Consider the following 19,360-nt stretch of genomic DNA (forward strand, 5'->3'; position numbering starts at 1 on the left):
ACTTTCCGAGTTACACGCACAACCCCTCCATCAGTCCTCATACTGTCCGCAATAGGCTGAGAGAGGCTGGACTGAGGGCTTGTAGGCCTGTTGTAAGGCAGGTCCACACCAGACATCACCGACAACAACACCTATGGGCACAAACCCACCGTCGCTGGACCAGGCGGGACTGGCAAAAAGTGCTCTTCACTGACGAGTCGCAGTTTTGTCTCACCAGGGGCGATGGTCGGATTCGCTTTTATTGTCGAAGGAATGAGCGTTACACCGAGGCCTGTGCTCTGGAGCGTGATTGATTTGGAGGTGGAGGGTCCATCATGTGGTAGCCTTCCTGCAGGCTCATCCTGACATGACCCTCCAACATGAAAATGCCACCAGCCATACTGTTAGTTCTGTGTGTGATTTCCTGTAAGACAGGAATGTCAGTGTTCTGCCATGGCCAGCGAAGAGCCCGGATCTCAATCCCATTGAGCACATCTGGGACCTGTTGGATCGGAGGGTAAGGGCTAGGGCCATTCTCCCCAGAAATGTCCGTGAACTTGCAGGTGCCATGGTGCAAGAGTGGGGTAATATCTCACAGCAAGAACTGGCAAATCTGGTGCAGTCCATCAGATTGAGATGCACTGCAGTACTTAATGCTGCTGGTGGCCACACAAGATACTGACTGTTACTTTTGATTTTGACCCCCCCCCCCCCCCTTGTTCAGGGACACATTCATCTTCTGTTAGTCACATGTCTGTGGAACTTGTTCAGTTTGTCTGTAGTTGAATCTTATGTTCATACAAATATTTACACATGTTAAGTTTGCTGAAAATAAATGCAGTTGACAGTGAGAGGACTTTCTTTTTTTGCTGAGTTTATTGGGTATGGTAGATCAAAAAGGTTATTTTGTCACGGAGGCTCTAGGTGTTCTTGTTGAAAACCTTCAAATGAAAAGCAAGGACTCCTCTATAATGGGGTTGGGCAAGGTGAATTATTTAGTATTTCTAACTAAGTTATTTATTTGAGTCATGACAGCCCTCGGATAAAATGTCAATCCTCAGCTCAGTCAATATACTGTGTTAGCTTCTTCTCATTCTAATGCCTGTTTTAAACTACCTCTGGCCCCTGCCGTATGCTGCCAGTTTCCAACCCCCGCATTGCTAATATGCAACAAGCAACCTTTTTATTAGTGAACACACCTGGCCACATATTGATGTCACGGACACCCTGTTATGCCTGTAATGCAGTCATATATGGAGCTGTGTACTGGTGGGTTGTTTTGGCTGCCCTCTACTCAGGAGGCCTTCACCCCAGACTTCCTGCTCGGGGACTGGAGAGCGGTTCCTGACAGGAAAGAGCCTGGTCGCCCTGTCAGTCTCTCTAACTGGCGCTCAGGTGTTCAATGCTGATGACCTGCTGTGTGGGGGACCACGGCACTGCATCAGTACATGATATGGATGGGACAGAACCACACTAACCTACAATTATATTTCAATACCGGTGCTCTCCAGCCTGTTTACCACTGTTCATGGCCTTGGGTTTCATTTCCTTTTCACACATCAAATATGCAGATATCCGGCATGTGGTGTTTTTTGTGTGAAAATGAGCGAGATACTGTTTACCTATCCAGAGCTGTACCACTGTGTTGCCCCTCAATATCAACCTTGGAAAGCAATAAGGAAACTATTGAAACATGCTAATGTACTCTCAAGTGCATATAATTGGTTTACATTTGGTTGATTTTTCATTTCAGACTCTAAGGACGTTAGTTATGACAAGCATGCCCACCGAGTAAGTATATCCAGTTTTAGGACACATCCACCTTTTTGGACAGAGTAACATTTGATAGTGTCTTGTTGAATCCAATGCTTTGCCTTCTCAACCTACCTAGGTATTTAGAAATCTCATTTCAGGTTTTCCTCTTCTCCTCTGGTTCTTCAGAAAGCAGCACACAGTGACCCAGGTGGTCAGAGCTCTGGGTGGGTTCTCAGTGGTGGCCCAGGTGTGTGAGAGCACTACCCACGTGGTGTCAGGGGGCCACCGGCGGACCCTCAACATTCTCCTGGGCATTGCCCGTGGCTGTTGGATCCTCTCTTTTGAGTGGGTATGTATGTTATTTGTGTGGGTCTTTGGCAATGTGAATTAGCTAATTTTAGATGGTTTGAGTGTTAGTTGAAGAACACAACACTGTTTAGCACACGTTGTACAGTAGATTGTACATTACACATGATTTTGCCATCCATAAACTCCACAGCTCAAAAATTCTGGCCAATGGTAAACTTTAGTAATTTTCCCCTCAACAGATTTTGTGGTGTTTGGAGCAAAGACAATGGATTCCAGAAGAACCATATGAACTTTCAGATCAGTTTCCAGCAGCATCTGTAAGTAACTGAAGATTCTGCTAATATTGTATACCATTCATATCTAAATGCATAGCCCTTGGGGTCAAATTGGTTAAATCTATGCTTTTATAATGAAATAGCCTGGTCAGTTTACCATCTATTTGACTATCATAGACCTGGAATTCCAAACAGAAGGAAGTGGGTTGGAAACCTGCTAATTTTATTGCCATTCATTAATTTAAGGCGGTTGTTTTTTACTCCGGCATCCTGTGTCAGATGTGGATGTTGCCTCTTCCTGTCCTCCTCCATTCATGAATCTTTGTCCTGCATCTGTGAAGGGGAAGGGGTGTTTCGGTATAGAATATGTCTCATCACATTTCCTCTTGAAATCACACACAGTTCTGTTGTGGTGGCCATAACAATCCACACATTCCCTAAAGGCTTTTTTGATGGGGTCCAATCAGCATTTTTACCTGACACATACTCCATCTGTGCTGATTCCTCTGTCTTGTGGATTGTGTTGAGGTAAATAGCTTCCTGGCAGTTCCTGAAAAATGTCTATGTCTGATAAATCTAACTGAATTTAAAGTTAAAGGCATTTTTAAAGCAGAGGCATATGACACATCAGACATTTAAAACAAGTATTTTATGTTTTGTGTTAAAGCAGAATGAAAACATAAGAACTGTAGGTTGTAGTTTCAACATGATTGGAATTAAGTTCTAAAGTCTATTTGTTTGCATTCCTGCCGTTGACACAAACATTATCCATACTCCACATAGAAAAAGTCCCAAATAGACTAATCTTACTCGTACCACAAGTCACTTAGAAGAATTAAGTGAAAATTAACTTGTGGTCCCGAATGTTCACAAAACAATGGGTGAAGTATATTGAATAAGTTATGACCATAAATCACATTTCTACAATAAAACAATTAAATTAGATTGATAAATATAAGCAGATATGCTCCATAGTACTGGATAACTTGTACAGATTGTCATGAGAGTATGTAGTCTAAGTCAGGCAAAAAAGTTGGAAGTCGAAGTAATCATGGAAAAAGTTGAACACACTTTAGGTTTTGCAATTGATATTACGTTTGCTTGAATAATTAGGTTAATTGACATTGATGACATGTTTTGAGTAACATGCCGATCAAAGTTATCACATTGATTTTAATACATTTTGTGAACCATCTATACATTTGAATTAAATAATTTACAGTGCCTTCAGAAAGTGTTCACACCCCTTGACTTTTTCCACATTTTGTTGTCTTAGTGCGAATTTAAAATGGATTAAATTGAGATTATGTGTCACTGGCCAACACACAATACTTCATGTCAAAATGGAATGATATTTTTACAAATGAATTAGAAATGAAAAGCTGAAATGTCTTGTCAATAAGTATTCAATCCCGTTGTTATGGCAAGCCTAAATAAGTTCAGAAGTAAAAATGTGCTTAACAAGTCACATAAGTTGCAATAATAGTGTTTTAACATGATTTTTTAAATGACTATCATCTCTGTACCCTATTCATACAATTATCTATAAGGACACTCAGTTGAGCAGTGAATTTCAAACACATTCAACCACAAAAACCAGGGAGGTATGAGTACTTTCTGAAGACACGGAGTATGTACAATTCCTGTAAGGAAGAAAAGCCGTAGATTCATTACAGATTGACTTTTTGCATTAAGTTCATATTTGATATGTATGAAGTATTGTGCTTTGTACCCTAGTTTTCTTTGCTTTTAAAATTAGGGCTATTGTTACATTTTTATTTTACATTATAAATGTAACTTATTTTCCAATTCATTGTATCAAATGTTAATGGGGGGAAATATCGTTATTACAAAATTAGCTTTGTCAACCTTGCAATGTGTTACACACTGACATTTCCCCTAGTAATGCTTATTAATAGAAAACAATAATGTTATCTCTACCACAGTTCCAGTTTGCTATAAATACAAGATTTCCAACGGGTCATCTTTTGACTGCCTTGTCCTGGTTGGTTATGCAGTCCAAAGCCCATATATTTCTGAGTATAGATAGTTCATAGACTTTTCTGCTAGTCTTCACCTGTCCATTTTGTACAAAAGTTTAAAAAAATAAAATAAAAAGACTTGCTGGAGCAAAGCTAATTGTTCCTTCCCTTGTGGAATGTTCGGAAGTGATGAGGTTGCTGTTATGGAGCACTTCGGTCTGTTTGGTCTTTTTGTTTGTCTGTCTTGTCTGTGTAGTTGTTTGCCAGAGTGACCGAGCTCTGCTCTCCATTCTATACATGTCTGTGAGAGGCATGTCTCTGTCACAGCCTCAGAAGTCTACTGGTCTGATCATCATTGTGGTGGACTTCAGTGAGTAGCCTGAGCCTTTCCAGTAGTACCATTTGATTCCATTGAATCGATTTGAGTTCTGGCCCTGCTGGAAAAATATTCCGTTCAAGTTGGAGGGGCCGCAGGCGTCAAACCACCAGCCTAGGAAAGCAGAAAATGAGATTGTCAGTCTGAGGGTTTTCAGAATGTGCATCGGGTGCATTGTCTATAAGACAACAAGCCCAATGAGTAACTGTGCTTCTCCGTCTAACATTGATGCTTTGAATTATCACATTACAACAAACTTGCACACTTTTGTACCTCTTTGTTGAGTTAAATGGGAAGGTCTGCTTTGTAATCACATGGAGTGCAAGCTAGTCTAGGTCATTCCCCCCGAGTGTCTGTCATCTTAGTCCTATTTCGTTAATATGCAGATGGTTATCCCAAACAATTCCCTGAGGTGGAGGGATTCCTCTGTGCAAGACCTCTGAGGGGACCCTCTCATTTGGAGGAGACCCTCTCATATGTCAAGTAAGCAGACACCGATACACTGAAGGAGTCCAAGTCTGGCCCCAAAGCAGTCCAAATGTCAGTGGCATGGAGGAGAACCTCTATTCTGAGCTCCAAGAGAGGGAGGGGAAAAAATCCTCAGTTCCCAGACTATTAATGTCAGCAGTTGCAGGGGCAGAATTCCCAAATGAACTCATCAGTGATTAACTCTGAGCTAATTTTGCTCAAGAACCTTGACCCCGCGACAGAAAGAAAAAGCAAGAGGTCTTTTAACTTTCTTGCAGATTTCTGGGAGAAGTACCCAAGCTTGTGTGTGGGGGTCAAGTGGAGGGAATAATGAAGGGAATAATTGATCTTCTTAATAAAGGCCAGTGAAAACTCTAAGGTGATTTGCAAATTAACCTATTCCTTACCTCCTGTTGTCAGTTGTGAGCATTTGCAAACACATTTGTCGTTGTCTGCATCTTTTGTGCTGAAATCACTTCCCGGCTGACCAAGGCTACTAATTTTGCCTGCTGTGCCACTGTAGCCTTTAAGGTGTATTCTGTGAAATGAAAACGGAGAAATACACTGTGAGGAGGAAGTACGTGATTGCCATTCCTCAAAAGACCCAAGTTTAGGGAATGACTTATCAGTGTTTGTCCTCTGAGTTTTTTTCAGCAGTGGTGGCAATTATTTTGTTATTTCTCAAAGATGATCTTGTAAAAAAATAATGGCTCCATTTATCTTTTCTTCATTTATATATGGTTTTAGTCTAAGTTTACAATAAACGTTTTACCATCCCGAAAATGAAATATATACAGTACCAGTCAAAAGTTTGGACACCTACTCATTCAACGGTTTTTATTGACTATTTTCCACGTTGTCGAACAATAGTGAAGACATCAAAATTATGAAATAACACCTATGGAATCATGTATTTCCCACATATGCTGAGCACTTGTTGGTTGCTTTTCTTTCACTCTGCGGTCCAACTCATCCCAAACCATCTCAATTGGGTTGAGGTCGGGTGATTTGTGGAGGCCAGGTCATCTGATGCAGGACTCCATCACTATCCTTGTTTAAATAGCCTTTACACAGCCTCGAGGTGTGTTGGGTCATTGTCTTGTTGAAAAACAAATTATAGTCCCACTAAGCTCAAACCAGATGGGTTGGCATATCGCTGCAGAATGCTATGGTGCCTTGAATTCGAATAAATTACAGTGTCACCAGCATAGCGCCATCACACCACCTCCATGCTTCACGGTGGGATCCACACATCCGTTCACCAACTCTGTATCTCACAAAGACACAGCGTTTGAATCCAAAAATGTCAAATTTGGACTCATCAGACAAAGGACAAATGTCCACTGGTCTAATGTCCATTGCCCTTGTTTTTGGGCCCAAGCAAGTCTCTTCTTGTTATTGGTGTGCTTTTAGTAGTGGTTTCTTTGCAGCAATTCAAACATGGCCTGTTTCATGCAGTCTCCTCTGAACAGTTGGTGTTGAGATGTGTTTGTTACTTAAACTCTGTGAAGCATTTATTTGGGCTGCAATTTCTGAGGCTGGTAACTCTAATGAACTTATCCTCTGCAGCAGAGGTAACTCGGTCTTCCTTTCCTGTGGCGGTCCTCATGCGAGATGCTTTTTGCGACTGCACTTGAAGAAACTTTAAAAGTTCTTGAAACGATCCGTATTGATTTCAGGTTTAAAGTCATGATGAACTGTCATTTCTCTTTGCTTATTTACGCTGTTCTTGCCATGATATGGACTTGGTCTTTTACCAAATAGGGATATCATGTGTATACCACCCCTACCTTGTCACAACTGATTGGCTCAAGTGCATTAAGAAGGAAAGATATTCCACAAATTAACTTTTAACAAGGCACACCTGTTAGTTGAAATGCATTCCAGGTGACTACCTCATGAAGCTGGTTGAGAGAATGCCTAGATTGTGCAAAGCTGTCAAGGCAAAGGGTGGATACTTTGGAGAATCTCAAATATATTTTGATTCCATGTGTGTTATTTCATAGTTGTGATGTCTTCACTATTATTCTACCATTTAGAAAATAGTAAAAATGAGGAGTAGCTGTGTCAACTTTCACTGGTGCTGTTTATTTTTTTATGAATCTTTTTACAATATAAGGGAAATGCTGGAATTGAGTCCGCCATGTATTCCTTACTCTGCTAGCAGTAAACTATGTACAGGAGAGGTTGTATTTGTAGATGCGTTTTCCTTCTTTTTTTTTACTGACTTTTTAACCTTTCTTGTGCTCCATGAGAACCTAATAGGCTATGTCTACACACTAGTCATTTAAGTGTTAAGTGACTCATGAAAGTTGCAGCAGGGTTTTCTGAAAGAAGTGCCCTGTACTGGTTTGGTTGTCATTCATTCTGTACAAAATGTTAACGCAGGTGATGAGATATTGATGTCAATGCTGACCTCCATTGTTTTGTGGCCTCTCAATTCCAGTATGAAAATAATTTATATGGAAATCAGCTTTGTCTGGCTCTAGAATTGTCATTGGATATACTTTGAGACTAAAGGAATTAACAGGAGTGTGCTTGAGTTGAGGTCTGCTGCTCAAATAGAAAGGAAGTATCGGCTCTCTCCTTGAAATCAGCTTATGTTCTAGCAGGCGCTGGTGATGTCTAGGGGTACAGATTGAAGGTTTAGAAGACTGATTCATTTTAGCCTTCTGTGTCACAGATCCAAAACATTTTCAAGATGGCAACACATTTGTTTTGGACTGGTGACCCTTCCACCCCATTTTGTATTTATGTATATTTTCAGGCAAGTTAAATGTTTTGTTTGTCATTTGTTGATTTTCAAGAACATGACTTGCACACAAAATGTTTTGATATAATAATGTTAATGGACTCTTATGCAGCTATGATATATTTCAGTCCACATCGCAAAGTAATAAAAACTATCACCTATATTCAATGGTCCTCCACACACAAAGACTCCACTAAAATTGTTTTTATATTACATATGTAGCCTATATTTAGACACCACACCTAGGAAACCTAGGCCTACCTGTAGTTTTCTGCTTCACTGCCTAGAGAGAACTGGTCATATAGTGAGAATCCTGCGTTTTCCTCCCAATCCATCATCTGTATCCTCAAGACGTATGGGTGCTGATTGGTCAGTATCGAAACAAACTCATTTCCCAACCAGTATTCACCTGAAGGGTTTCCAAAGCCCTTTGAAGGAACATAAAACAATGATTCACCTTTAGCATAATCACAATCACAGTTGAGTTGCATTCTGAGATATTTTAACAAAACATTTTTCACTCTTTGTTGACACTTGGCAGTGTTATCTAAGCTTTGTGCTGTGGAACTTGGATAATTTCCTCTAGCTCTCACCATTTTGTACTCTTTCCACGTACGGTGAAAGTCAACACGGCCATCAAATCGTTTTTGTAGTACTGTCCATCCACCCCCCTCTGTCTCCATGTCACAGTAAGCCTTCAAACAAAAAACATAGATTACTCCAGCTATCAATGATAATAAATTCAGATTTTTGACTACACTGAGGGACTTTCGACTTCAGCAGCAAACTTGACAAAAGCAGTGCCCTCTCAGTCTAGTTGAATGGAATGGGAGGTTTCTTAAGACAAGTGATGTGCCAGAGTCTAACTCTAACCACTGAAAAGTATCTAAGGAGATCCCTACTTGAGCTCGGGCATGCACAAAACAAACCAAAGGCTGAGAACATTTGAATTTACTCTGAATTAAAGGATTGGCTGAAAAATGTAACTTATTTCTTAACTAGTCTCCATGTGATTGTACTTCTGATTTAATGTTGGGAGCTTATAGCTTGAATAGGACCAATATTAACATAAGAGTTTAATTCTACCTTAATCTCCTGTGTAGTGTTGGAAAGGGTCAGTGAGTAGACTCCACTGTCTGTGTTTCCTGACTTGTAGACAGCAGCACAGTCTGGGTATGTGGTTGGTGTGTCCTGCATCATGGTAGGCTTGTTCCCTGCAAAAAGTGGAGGGCTGATCAAATTGATAATAGAGCAAATTTGTACATGTACTTTAGCATACAGTGCCTTCGGAAAGTATTCAGACCCCTTGACTTTTTCCACATTTTGTTACATCCTTATTTTAAAATTGATTAAAAAAATAAAATAATCCTCAGCAATCTAGACACAATACCCCATAACGACAAAGTAAAACAAACATTTTTTTTTTTAAATTCACATTTCTTACAAATAAAATACTGATATCTTATTTACATAACTATTCAGACCCTTTGCTATGCGACTCACAATCGAGCTCAGGTGCATCCTGTTTCCATTGATCATCCTTGAGATGTTTCTACAACTTCATTGGAGTCCACCTGTGGTAAATTCAATTGATTTGGAAAGGCACACACCTGTCTATATAAGGTCCCACAGTTGGCAATGCATGTCAGAGCATAAACCAAGCCATGGGGTCGAAGGAATTGTCCGTAGAGCTCTGAGACAGGATTGTGTCGTGGCAGAGATCTGGGGAAGGGTACCAAAAAATGTCTGCAACATTGAAAGTCCCCAAAAACACAGTGGCGTCCATAACTCTTAAATGAAAGAAGTTTCGAACCACCAAGACTCTCTCTAGAGCTGGCCGCCCGACCAAACTAAGCAATTGAGGAAGAAGGGTCTTCGTCAGGGAGGTGACCAAGAACCCGATGGTCACTCTGACAGAGCTCTAGAATTCCTCAGTGGAGATGGGAGAAACATCCCGAAGGACAACCATCTCTGCAGCACTCCACCAATCAGGCTTTTATGGTAAAGTGGCCAGACACTTTACTTCTTAGTAAAAGGAACATGACCGCCCGCTTGGAGTTTGCCAAAAGGCACCTAAAGACTCTGGGGCAAAGGTTCACCTTCCAACGGGACAACAACCCTAAGCACGAACATCTCTGGAGAGACCTGACAGAGCTTGAGAGGGTCTGCAGTGAAGAATGGGAGAAACTCCCCAAATACAGGTGTGCCAAGCTTGTAGCGTCATACCCAAGACGACTTGGTTGTAATCGCTGCCAAAGATGCTTCAACAAAGTACTGAGTAAATGGTCTGAATACTTATGTAAATGTGATATTTCTGTTTTTTATTTTTAATAATTGATGAGGGGATAAAAGCAGGCTGTAACCTAACAACATGTGGAAAAGTCAAGGGGTCTGAATACTTTGCGAAGGCACTGTAAATACATACTAGTATACTGTGACTTTTCAAAGGTTGATTTGATCAACAGTTGACAATCTATATTTTACTAAACTGTGGCTTATATGTTACGCTACACAAATTGAAATGCCCAAATCATTCTGGTCTTAATCAGTGATGCCAATGTAGCCCCCTCCTAAGTCTACCAGACGCTGTCATATTGTCACCCACCTCCACTTGTGGGGATAGAGATTGTGTTGATGAGGTTGTTGACGGTCTCAAGCAGCTCCTGTTGCTGCCGCTGCAGGGCAGAGTTGTTGGTGGTAGCCCGCAGCAGCTGTTGTTCCAGCTCCTCGATGACAGCCGTCTGTCTCAGTACCAGTGTAGAGAGCTGCTCCTTCTCCTCCTTCAGCGTCTTCAGCTCCACCTGTCTCTGCTCCTCCATCTCCCCCACCCTCTTCTCCAGGTAGCTGAGGAGGAACAAGGGCAAGGTACACGCTCAGCAACTCGCAGCAGAGCTGGTTGGCATTACTGGTCTTGTAGTATTTCATATCAAGTATCAAATTGTTTTACGGAAACAGAACATATAAGCCTCCAATTGGGCAAAAATGTGTTTAACAGAAAACACAGGAAATATTAGCCTAAATATTTAGGCTACTGTCTAGTGTTTGTAGCCTTGTTTTAGTTGAAGCATGATTTAGAGATGGGGCACCTGAATGAAAGTGAAGTTTGTTAATGCAAACAAATATCCTTACCTGTTTTTGTCATTCAGCTTGGTTATTTCATTTGTTTGGAAAATTAGCTGTTTTTCCAACTTACTCGTTGATAGAGAGTTCTCAAGAAGCTGACGTTCGAGCCGAGTTGTATGATTTATTACCTAAAGATTAAATAGACAATTCCCACAATTATTATATTTTAGATTAGATGGAGCTAGTAATTGCTGCAACCCCTTTACAGATTCAATTAAGTAAACACCATTTTGATTTGTCATTATGTTGAATATTTGGCAAGAACCAAATTAACAAGTCATTTTACTTCTGTAATTTCACAACCTGTCCTTGAGGTACTCTCTCAATTAGGGATGTGGTATGATTAAATGAAAACTTGGTCTTTCCTGGTTAGAAAAAATGTCAAATTGGTAATGGATTCTGACATCTCCCTGTTTTTCTCTTGAGTAATTTGTTTCACAAACAATTCCACAGTTCACTTCAATACTTTTGGATCAGCTACAGTTAAAAATAATAATAAATTGTGCACAGCCAGCCATCAGTTTAGTTTTTTCCCTCTCACTGAAAACATTTACAGTACACTAAATATTAATACAGGGCCTCAGTACACTTATCTTGTAATAGTAGCGCTTAACTTGATTACAATTTAAGTCCAAACTCGATTTGTAACAGCTCTATCTCACTTCATGTGCAAACACAGTTTTGTGGTTCGCTTCACTTTCTTAAGCGCACAATGTGCATAGGCCTAGTTGGTCGGAAAAATCTGTTTCGTAACAGGAAAAAACAGTACAATCAAATTCCAATAAAGGACAGATATGTTGGAAAGGGGTCAGGGGATGTAGGGTCTACTGTGAAAGTGGCTGTATAATGTAATGAAAGTCTCCTCACAGACGTATTGAACTCCTGGTTCTAGAAAGCCCCCTCTTATTTTCCAGTTTGAGGAACTGAACTCAGCAAAATCCTGTGCCAATTTGTTGTTTACATGAATGTTGGGTATGTGTCGGGCTACTATTGGACCTGGTGTTGGTGGCTTTGAACAGACGGATGTCTGATTATGACAAATTGATAGGCCCTTTCTTGTGGGAATACAATGCCGTTAATAACAGGAAATGCTGTGTAGTTCGTTCACAAAAGGTCAATGACTTTCTACAGCAAATCCTGGCCCTGTTGGACAGCATTTGATTTTTTCACATTTTTATAACTTTTGTTTGGTGTAGGTTATTGGGTTTTGAATGTTTTATTAATTTAGCATATATTTTCAAAACTATATTAAGTAAAAGGTCCTCACCTGCGCCTCTACGTTGGTCAGCTTCCGTGTTTGTTCAACAGTCTGACTCAGCAGGTTGGTTCCGAACTCTATCATGGCTGCCGTGTGGTTGTGCACTGCATTCTGCTGGATCTGGAACATCTCCTGTTTCATGTTTTCCTGTATGTAGTTCTCCAGCTGCAGTAAGGATGAAGAAAAGTTGAAGGCAGGTTAGTGAGATGGTTTAAGTGACATACCATGATATTGGGCCTTTGTCCATGTTTTCTCAGCAATGGTAGAGGAGCTGGAAAAGGAGTGGTTATATTTCGTACAGGGCATAAAGATTGGAGCTTACTGCCTTGTCCCCGAGCAGAGTTGTTGGGTCATTGTGCTGGGTTCAAATTAATTGCCGTTTACCATATGGATGTCACAGTGAAAGTATAGGCTGTTCTTCTTTAGAATTACTATTTTTAAGCACTACCGCCTTGTCATGTAGTTCATGGCTTTCCCCCGTGTGTCTGACCTAGAAATCTCTTGAGCGGTACAAGTGGGCAGAATTATCTGGTGACAGGCCAGGCAATTTTGACAACTGTTTAGATTACATGATGTTGAAGCCTCTAAAAATTGGGGCAGGAAGTTCATGTGCTTCTGTTTTTCAGAGGGGTCAAAAATGGAAGACTGAGAATATTTTCCCAGCATCCCTGCTGATTCATATTTGATCTACACAAGGGATTAATAGCTTCCCGAAAATTAAAACATTTGTAATATGGTCATTTTTGGTCATATCAAATTGTATCACTGTCAATGGGGACTGCACTGGAATGCCCTTTCAACCTCTAAGGCTCCTTTATGTTTAATGTTACTGCTGACTGAGCCTTCACATGAGTTTAAGTCATCGTGAAGGCAAACTCATAATTGTAACATTCCTACCTGTAGAAAAGTTTGAAATAAGATTTTTTTTCTCAATTGTCTGTCCCACACTGTATAATTTTCTTTAGAGCAAATAAGAGCTTTAAATAGGAGTCTTTTCCCCCTATCCAGTAGCCACCTGTCAAAATGAAACTGCCAGATTTAAAACAAACCCAATCATAAAGCTCTTTCCTGCATTGAGTTCCTGAGTGGCAATCAGGCCTGAAAGTCTTGTAAACAGGATGGAAATGATGAGTGACGAGTTGCATCCTCTACGACACTGCATCTTATACTGCAAGAGGATATTAGTAGCGTTAGTAGGCCTAGTCGTTCTGATCTTTGTTTGCGTAAACAATTAGGCTGTATACCCATCTGCCAAAAAGGTAAACTATTGGGACAATTTTAAAACGGGAAGTATATTTTGCTTTTTGCCATGACAAGTGCTGCAATCATTACTAATTTTGTTTGTCTTCCTTTCTCCACTTCCATCTTGTCTGTGTTCCTGGTCACAGGCACGTGGAGGCTGGAAGAGTGTGTCATCGGAACTGCGAGCGGGACATTCCATTAACTGCAAATGTTCTAATCAGTTGTTTACTCCACTCCTGCCTCTATGTATTCCACGAGGAATTCTTGTTTGTACACCCACATGAAAAGCGTGACGGCAAACTGACATTTTATTTTACCGGCACAACAGCAAAGTTCCTCATCCTGTCTTCCAATTTTGAGAGTGAGACAGTGCAAGATTGAGGTATTACCTCGGCTCTCACAAATTGTCTTTTCGTCAGTTGATGTACAATGATTTCCTCTGTCTTCGACTCGGTGTACATGGGGAAGTTCAAAGGAAGACCTTTTTCCTGTGTTATTACGTATAATGCCAATATACCGACAAGCTGTAGTGTATGAAATTGACACATCAGGAAATATTTCCTGTTTAAAGGGTAATTTCAGGTGTTTGTTTATTAGCAATGTATTAGGAAAATGTATACTTATATTTTGGATAAGGCTTGTTAATTGTTATTAGTAGTGATGTGCATATTACATAGCTTACTTTTTCCTTTACAATACCTCCAGAATTCTGGATGCGTTGAATCAAGCTAATTTTTACCAGTAGAGTCTCTTAACCTTTGCAGAGCTCCTATAGATTAGTTCCGCTGATTTAATGTTTGTTTTTACATCAATCAATTAAGTATTGCAATTCTTTCATTGATGGATATTAATGACAAAGTTCTAATCCTTCCTGGGTAGTCAGTTTGGGACGAATCCTAACCGCAAACACACGTTACTCTGACTTTTATGCAGCATAAATCATGCATGTCAATTGATTCGAGATTTTAGCACAGTTACGCAAATGTATCTCACGTAACAAATCTGTCCTTGGGAGGATAAAAGCCTGTGAGGCAGTAAATGCTTAACGAACTGAATGAAGGATCATTATGGAGTCTAAAGACTAGAGATTCACTATTTGAACCACTTCATTTCTAGGTATTTAAACTCTTCCGGTGTGATGGCATCTTATTAAAACAGTAGCCCAATCACTTAAAAGCTAAATTATGTTCAGTGCCAAATTCAAAGCATCAAAGCCTACATTATTCTAAATAAAGTGTTCTTAAGCAGTGACTCTGCTCTGATAAAACGGCAATGACAAAAGGTCTAGGGACCCCAATGCTTAGTAGCAGCTGAGCTGGTGGAATGATTCAGGCCAGGGTCTGTTTCTTTTGGTTTTGAGCTGTGTGATCAGGCAATGAGTTGTGCTTGTCTTGTCAGAGCACTATAGACCTCATCATTAATCAAACTCTCTAAAGAGTGGGAAAGAATGTAGGGAGCCTGAGCCCATTCCTTTCACACAAGTGATGGCTCAGTAGTGCTGAAAGGGATGCGCAGATCCTTCATCTGGGCACCTGTGTAGAGGCTTTGTCACTACTCGGCCCTTCGCACCCACTCAGAGCTACCACAGCCCTGCTTCTGTGACACAGGCTACTTTCTCCCTACTTTGGCTCACGTTCGCTTTCTTATTGCTCAAGACTGAATCCATTCACTTGCCTGCTTCCTTACAAGGAACATTTAAAAAATCTGAATTAGTCTTTCAAAGCCTTCTTTGCAGTAACAAAGGTGACTGGAGTATAACGCGTCTGCACATCACTGAAAAGTTGGTGTGTATACTCATCTTTTCTGACGGGGTGGGAAATGAGACATTCCTATAGAAAGCAACTTCTTAATAACATTGTGCAGAGTGGGAAATCATGACACTACATAACATCACCTCTGCACAGTAGGCTACATAATGAGGTCAGTTTGTCCCCCACCCCCTTCCAAATTATACCTCTATACCAAAGGCTGCAAAAACTTGCGGTCTCTTTATCTCAAGTTGACGTAACATGACGGCAGAGCAGCAGAACCATTAATTTAATTTTTAATCTCTGAAAGGTTCACAGCACCCAACGGGTTATCCGGAACCAAGTTCCTTGTTACGTTTTAAATGCAGGCACTACACCAGAGTGTACCTGGACATACAAGTAATACAACATACAAATTGGAAGGATGTAAAATATCATACAAGATAGAGGGACCCCAAAAAAGTATAATACCATGGGAATAGGTGTGAGACGGCATTGAACACAGACCTGCACTCCCAGTAGAGAAGCTGCTGTGTGATGTCAAGCAGAAGACTTTACCTTGAGGAGCCACTGTGTGTTGTTCTCAATGATGTTCTCCAGCTGCTCTAGCCTCTGGACTGACTCATCATACTCTGCCGGATCGTCCTTCTGGACCAGGTTGGTGTAGGTGCTGCTTGGGGTCTTGCAGTTGTCCTGCTCAGGCAGCAGGAAGGTGTAGCTGCACGGGCCATTTTGGATCTGGTACTGTCTCTTAGCAGCTGTTGGGTCTGGAGTTTTCCTGTAGCCTGCCCCCAGGGCCAGGCAGCTACTCAAGACCACCAGTAAGCCAACATAAAACATTTATAAGAATTAAAACAAAAATGTTATTGTAAAAATGTTACCCAAGCTCTCCTTTTCGGTCACTGCCTTTTCAGTTGAATGTTTTTCGAGGTTAAATATAGTTGTATTGCTATCCTCTGGAATATCGAAGTGCATACAGTCCAATTCTGCAGGTTCTTTTATAGACAGGAGGAGGGGATACAGTCAGTGGGTATGCCGGGTAGATGGTGTCATTCCTAGACTGCACGTTTCCCCCTTTTTCACTAAGCCTCCAGCCTCTTGATTTCAGCTGCAGTTGGCCCTCTGGTTACTAGCTATGGGAGTAATGGCAAGGCCCCTCCCACTATATCCCTGTAGCCAGTCACCGTGAAGAGCTGCTAGGCTGGAAGAAGCAATGTGTAGACTCCACTTGTTACACACACACACAGGAGCAGATGCACTAATTAAATACTTCCCACCATATCCTCATCTTTGCCTGGGATAGAGCTTCATCAACAGGTCAGGGAGAAGGGCAGAGAGGATAAAACAACAATACCCATATTTGTGTTTTCTCACAAGCCGATGGCCGAACATCTATTCAGGATGCAGCTTCCTTCAAGTAAAGTCTGGAATTGCAATGTCCATCCTCAACCGTGGTAAATATTTTTTTTCCCCACGACAAAGCACAGGCATTTGTTTAAGTGAGAATGTTAAAGGAAGGAGAGCCTTTTCTCTGTCACATCCCATTCCGATCTCTTTGCTCAGTCATAAAAAACATCAGCTCTTATTTCCTGTCATTCTCCAACTCTGGGTTGTATCTGGATCTTGTTACATATGTAGGGGTGAGATCCAGTATGTTTACAGAGGGAGATGAGTATCTGGCTGGGGTTCTGGGGACATTAATAAAGCTCATCCTTCCACTTCATGTCATCATGATAAGATGCTAAATCTCAATTTTAATGTGACTTAAAATAGACTTATCTTGGCTTCACAGAGCCCTGTTGTCTAGATTGCCTGCTCCCCCCCCCCCCCTCTGTGTGGGAATGAAGTAAAGGTTCTTCATCTAGTCCTTTTTATAAAGTATATTTTTTCCATCCTCTGATCCTGGCAATTGTAGACGGGCAGCTGGGGAACCATCAGAATCATACTACACAGTAGCCATGTCTGAAGCTAAGGTAATGTAGCCTGAATATTAGCTTATTGTGCTGTAGTTAACTTTCGATTACAATCTTCAGTGGTGCCTGGCTGTCGCCAGACCACGTTCCCCTCACGATTTTCCCACCTTTGATTTTAGAGGATGTTTCAGGTCAGGGCGGCTGTGTTCCCTGCATCCTGTCTCAATCCTTCTCAGACTATCATGGAGTAGCATTAGGAAAAAACGGCCCCAAATAGCCTAGTCATTTGAGCCCAGTCCTAGGTTCAAATCATATTTAAAAACAAAAGTGGAGCCTTTTTGTCCATACTGATACAATATTGTGATTATTCAGGAGTTCAAGCATGGTTTGATAATTATTTATTCTTAGGGAGGGGGTATAGGCAATACATTTTGCTGGAAAACTCTTCCAAGGAGACTTGTGCCTCTCGAGGAAAGCAGACACTTAATTTCATAAGTGCCAACCAAGCTCCAGAATGTTAATGGTTTGTCTGCTGTTCATCTAGATGTCCAACTGACACACTTGGCAAACATAACTAGTTTACATTAACCTTTGGCTTAAATGGATGAGAGGTCAAGTTGGGTCTGTGCAAGGTGAGGGTCACACATTAAAGGTCCAATGCAGCTGTTTTTATCTCAATATCAAATAATTTCTGAGTAACAATTAAGTACCTTACTGTGATTGTTTTCAATTACAATGGTCAAAAAGAAACAATAGCTTCTTAGCGAAGGGCAATTTCTTAAGCAAGAATTTAGCTAGGACTGTCTGGGAGTGGTCAGAGTTGGGAGGGGAAACTGAACTAGCTGTTATTAGCAGAGAGGTTTGGAACGCTTTCTTATTAATCTATTACCTAATTTACCGCCTGGTGAGGTCACCAGGTAGGCCAAAACATCCCACCAAAACAGGCAGAAATTTCAAGTGGTTTTTTCAAACCGCTCTCACACTAAAAGGACATTATAATTTTCACGTTATTCCAAACTCAGTGTGGAATTGTATATAAAACACAAGAATATCACATTTTTGATATTCCTAGTTTATGGCTTTTTGTAAAAACCGACATCAATAAGTTTGAATGTCAAAACTACTAAGGCTGCTTATCGCTCAGTTTATACAATTTACCATCAAACATAAGATTTATGGAGAGTGTATTGCATTTATTATCTTCAAAATAATGAGCCAGCCTGTGATGTATAGTGAAGGTGTTTTTCAGTCATTGTCTATTCCAATGATGTGAGCTATATCAAACAGCTGATATCACACACGGAGGTGGAGGTGGTCTGTACAGGAAGTGAGTCCGCTTGGAGGATGTTTTGTCTTAAACCCCAGGGATGTTTCTCAATCATGATCATCTTCCTATTGCTCCACTGGCTTCATTCTTCATTTCCTTTAACACTGAAGCTGAACATATTTCACCTCTGAGTGAAACTGCTTGAGTCTCTCTTAGGTGTCCGCATGCATTCCATCTGAAACAGTACGGAACAGTGCATATATTCCGCCAACGTTTTAGCCTTCATTCAGCAAGGTTTTTTTTTCCAGATTTTTTTTGTAAAGTGTTAGTCTTATTTTTAGTAAGTTGAAATAAAGGATCCCAGAAATGTTCCAAACGCACTAAAAGGTTATGTCTCCAATTGTGTGCGTAATTTGGTTACATCCCTGTTCGTGAACGTTTCTCCTTTGCCAAATCGGGCGGCAGGGTAGCCTAGTGGTTAGAGCGTTGGACTAGTAACCGAAAGGTTGCAAGTTCGAATCCCCGAGCTGACAAGGTACAAATCTGTCGTTCTGCCCCTGAACAGACACTGTTCAGGTTGTAAAAAATCCATCCACCGGACATGTCGCATATCAAGAAGCTGATTAAATAGGATGATCATTACACAGGTGCACCTTGTGCTGGAGACAAAAGGACAATCTAAAATGTGCAGTTTTGTCACATAACTTGACATCTGTGGCATTATGTTTTGAGGGAGCCTGCAATTAGTATGCTGACTGCAGGAATGTCCACCAGAGCTGTTGCCAGAGAATTTAATGTTAATTTCTCTACCATAAGCCTCCTCCAACATCGTTTTAGAGAATTTGGCTGTATGTCCAACCGGCCTCACACCACAGACCGTGCCAGCCCAGGACCTCCACACCTGGCATCAGCC

At 40.9% G+C, this 19,360-nt stretch overlaps 2 protein-coding genes across 6 annotated transcripts in view; one reads left to right on the forward strand and one right to left on the reverse strand.

Moving 5' to 3' along the window:
- Positions 1 to 19,360, forward strand: part of LOC135512134 (microcephalin-like) — a 61,916-nt gene that overhangs the window by 22,626 nt on the left and 19,930 nt on the right. For 4 of the 5 annotated variants that reach the window (XM_064933829.1, XM_064933833.1, XM_064933830.1 and 1 more), the window contains exons 11-13: positions 1,733 to 1,770; positions 1,921 to 2,083; positions 2,283 to 2,360. In XM_064933829.1, the coding sequence (XP_064789901.1) occupies positions 1,733 to 1,770; positions 1,921 to 2,083; positions 2,283 to 2,360 (279 nt within the window). Of the gene's footprint in view, positions 1 to 1,732; positions 1,771 to 1,920; positions 2,084 to 2,282; positions 2,361 to 13,665; positions 14,945 to 19,360 lie in introns of those variants that run through there. The other variant, XM_064933831.1, reaches the window with a different exon arrangement.
- LOC135512135 (angiopoietin-2-like) lies at positions 2,949 to 16,544 on the reverse strand. The gene is made up of 9 exons (XM_064933834.1): positions 15,826 to 16,544; positions 12,287 to 12,442; positions 11,026 to 11,147; positions 10,502 to 10,740; positions 8,983 to 9,110; positions 8,490 to 8,591; positions 8,158 to 8,324; positions 5,552 to 5,682; positions 2,949 to 4,790 (listed from the first exon to the last, which is right to left on the reverse strand). The coding sequence occupies exons 1-9, from the start codon at positions 16,105 to 16,107 to the stop codon at positions 4,630 to 4,632; spliced, it is 1,488 nt and encodes a 495-aa protein (XP_064789906.1). The 5' UTR covers positions 16,108 to 16,544; the 3' UTR covers positions 2,949 to 4,629.

Source organism: Oncorhynchus masou, chromosome 24 (genome assembly GCF_036934945.1).
Source record: "Oncorhynchus masou masou isolate Uvic2021 chromosome 24, UVic_Omas_1.1, whole genome shotgun sequence".
Lineage (NCBI taxonomy): Eukaryota > Metazoa > Chordata > Actinopteri > Salmoniformes > Salmonidae > Oncorhynchus > Oncorhynchus masou.

Coding starts and splice junctions, on each gene's coding strand:
- LOC135512135 (XM_064933834.1), bottom strand. CDS start 16,107: ATGTTTTATGTTGGCTTACTGGTGGTCTTGAGTAGCTGCCTGGCCCTG. Junction 8,592..8,982: donor ACACTACACAGGAGATTAAG/GTAGAATTAAAC, acceptor TTTTGTTTGAAG/GCTTACTGTGACATGGAGAC. Junction 5,683..8,157: donor AGTGAAGCAGAAAACTACAG/GTAGGCCTAGGT, acceptor TTCATTTCACAG/AATACACCTTAAAGGCTACA.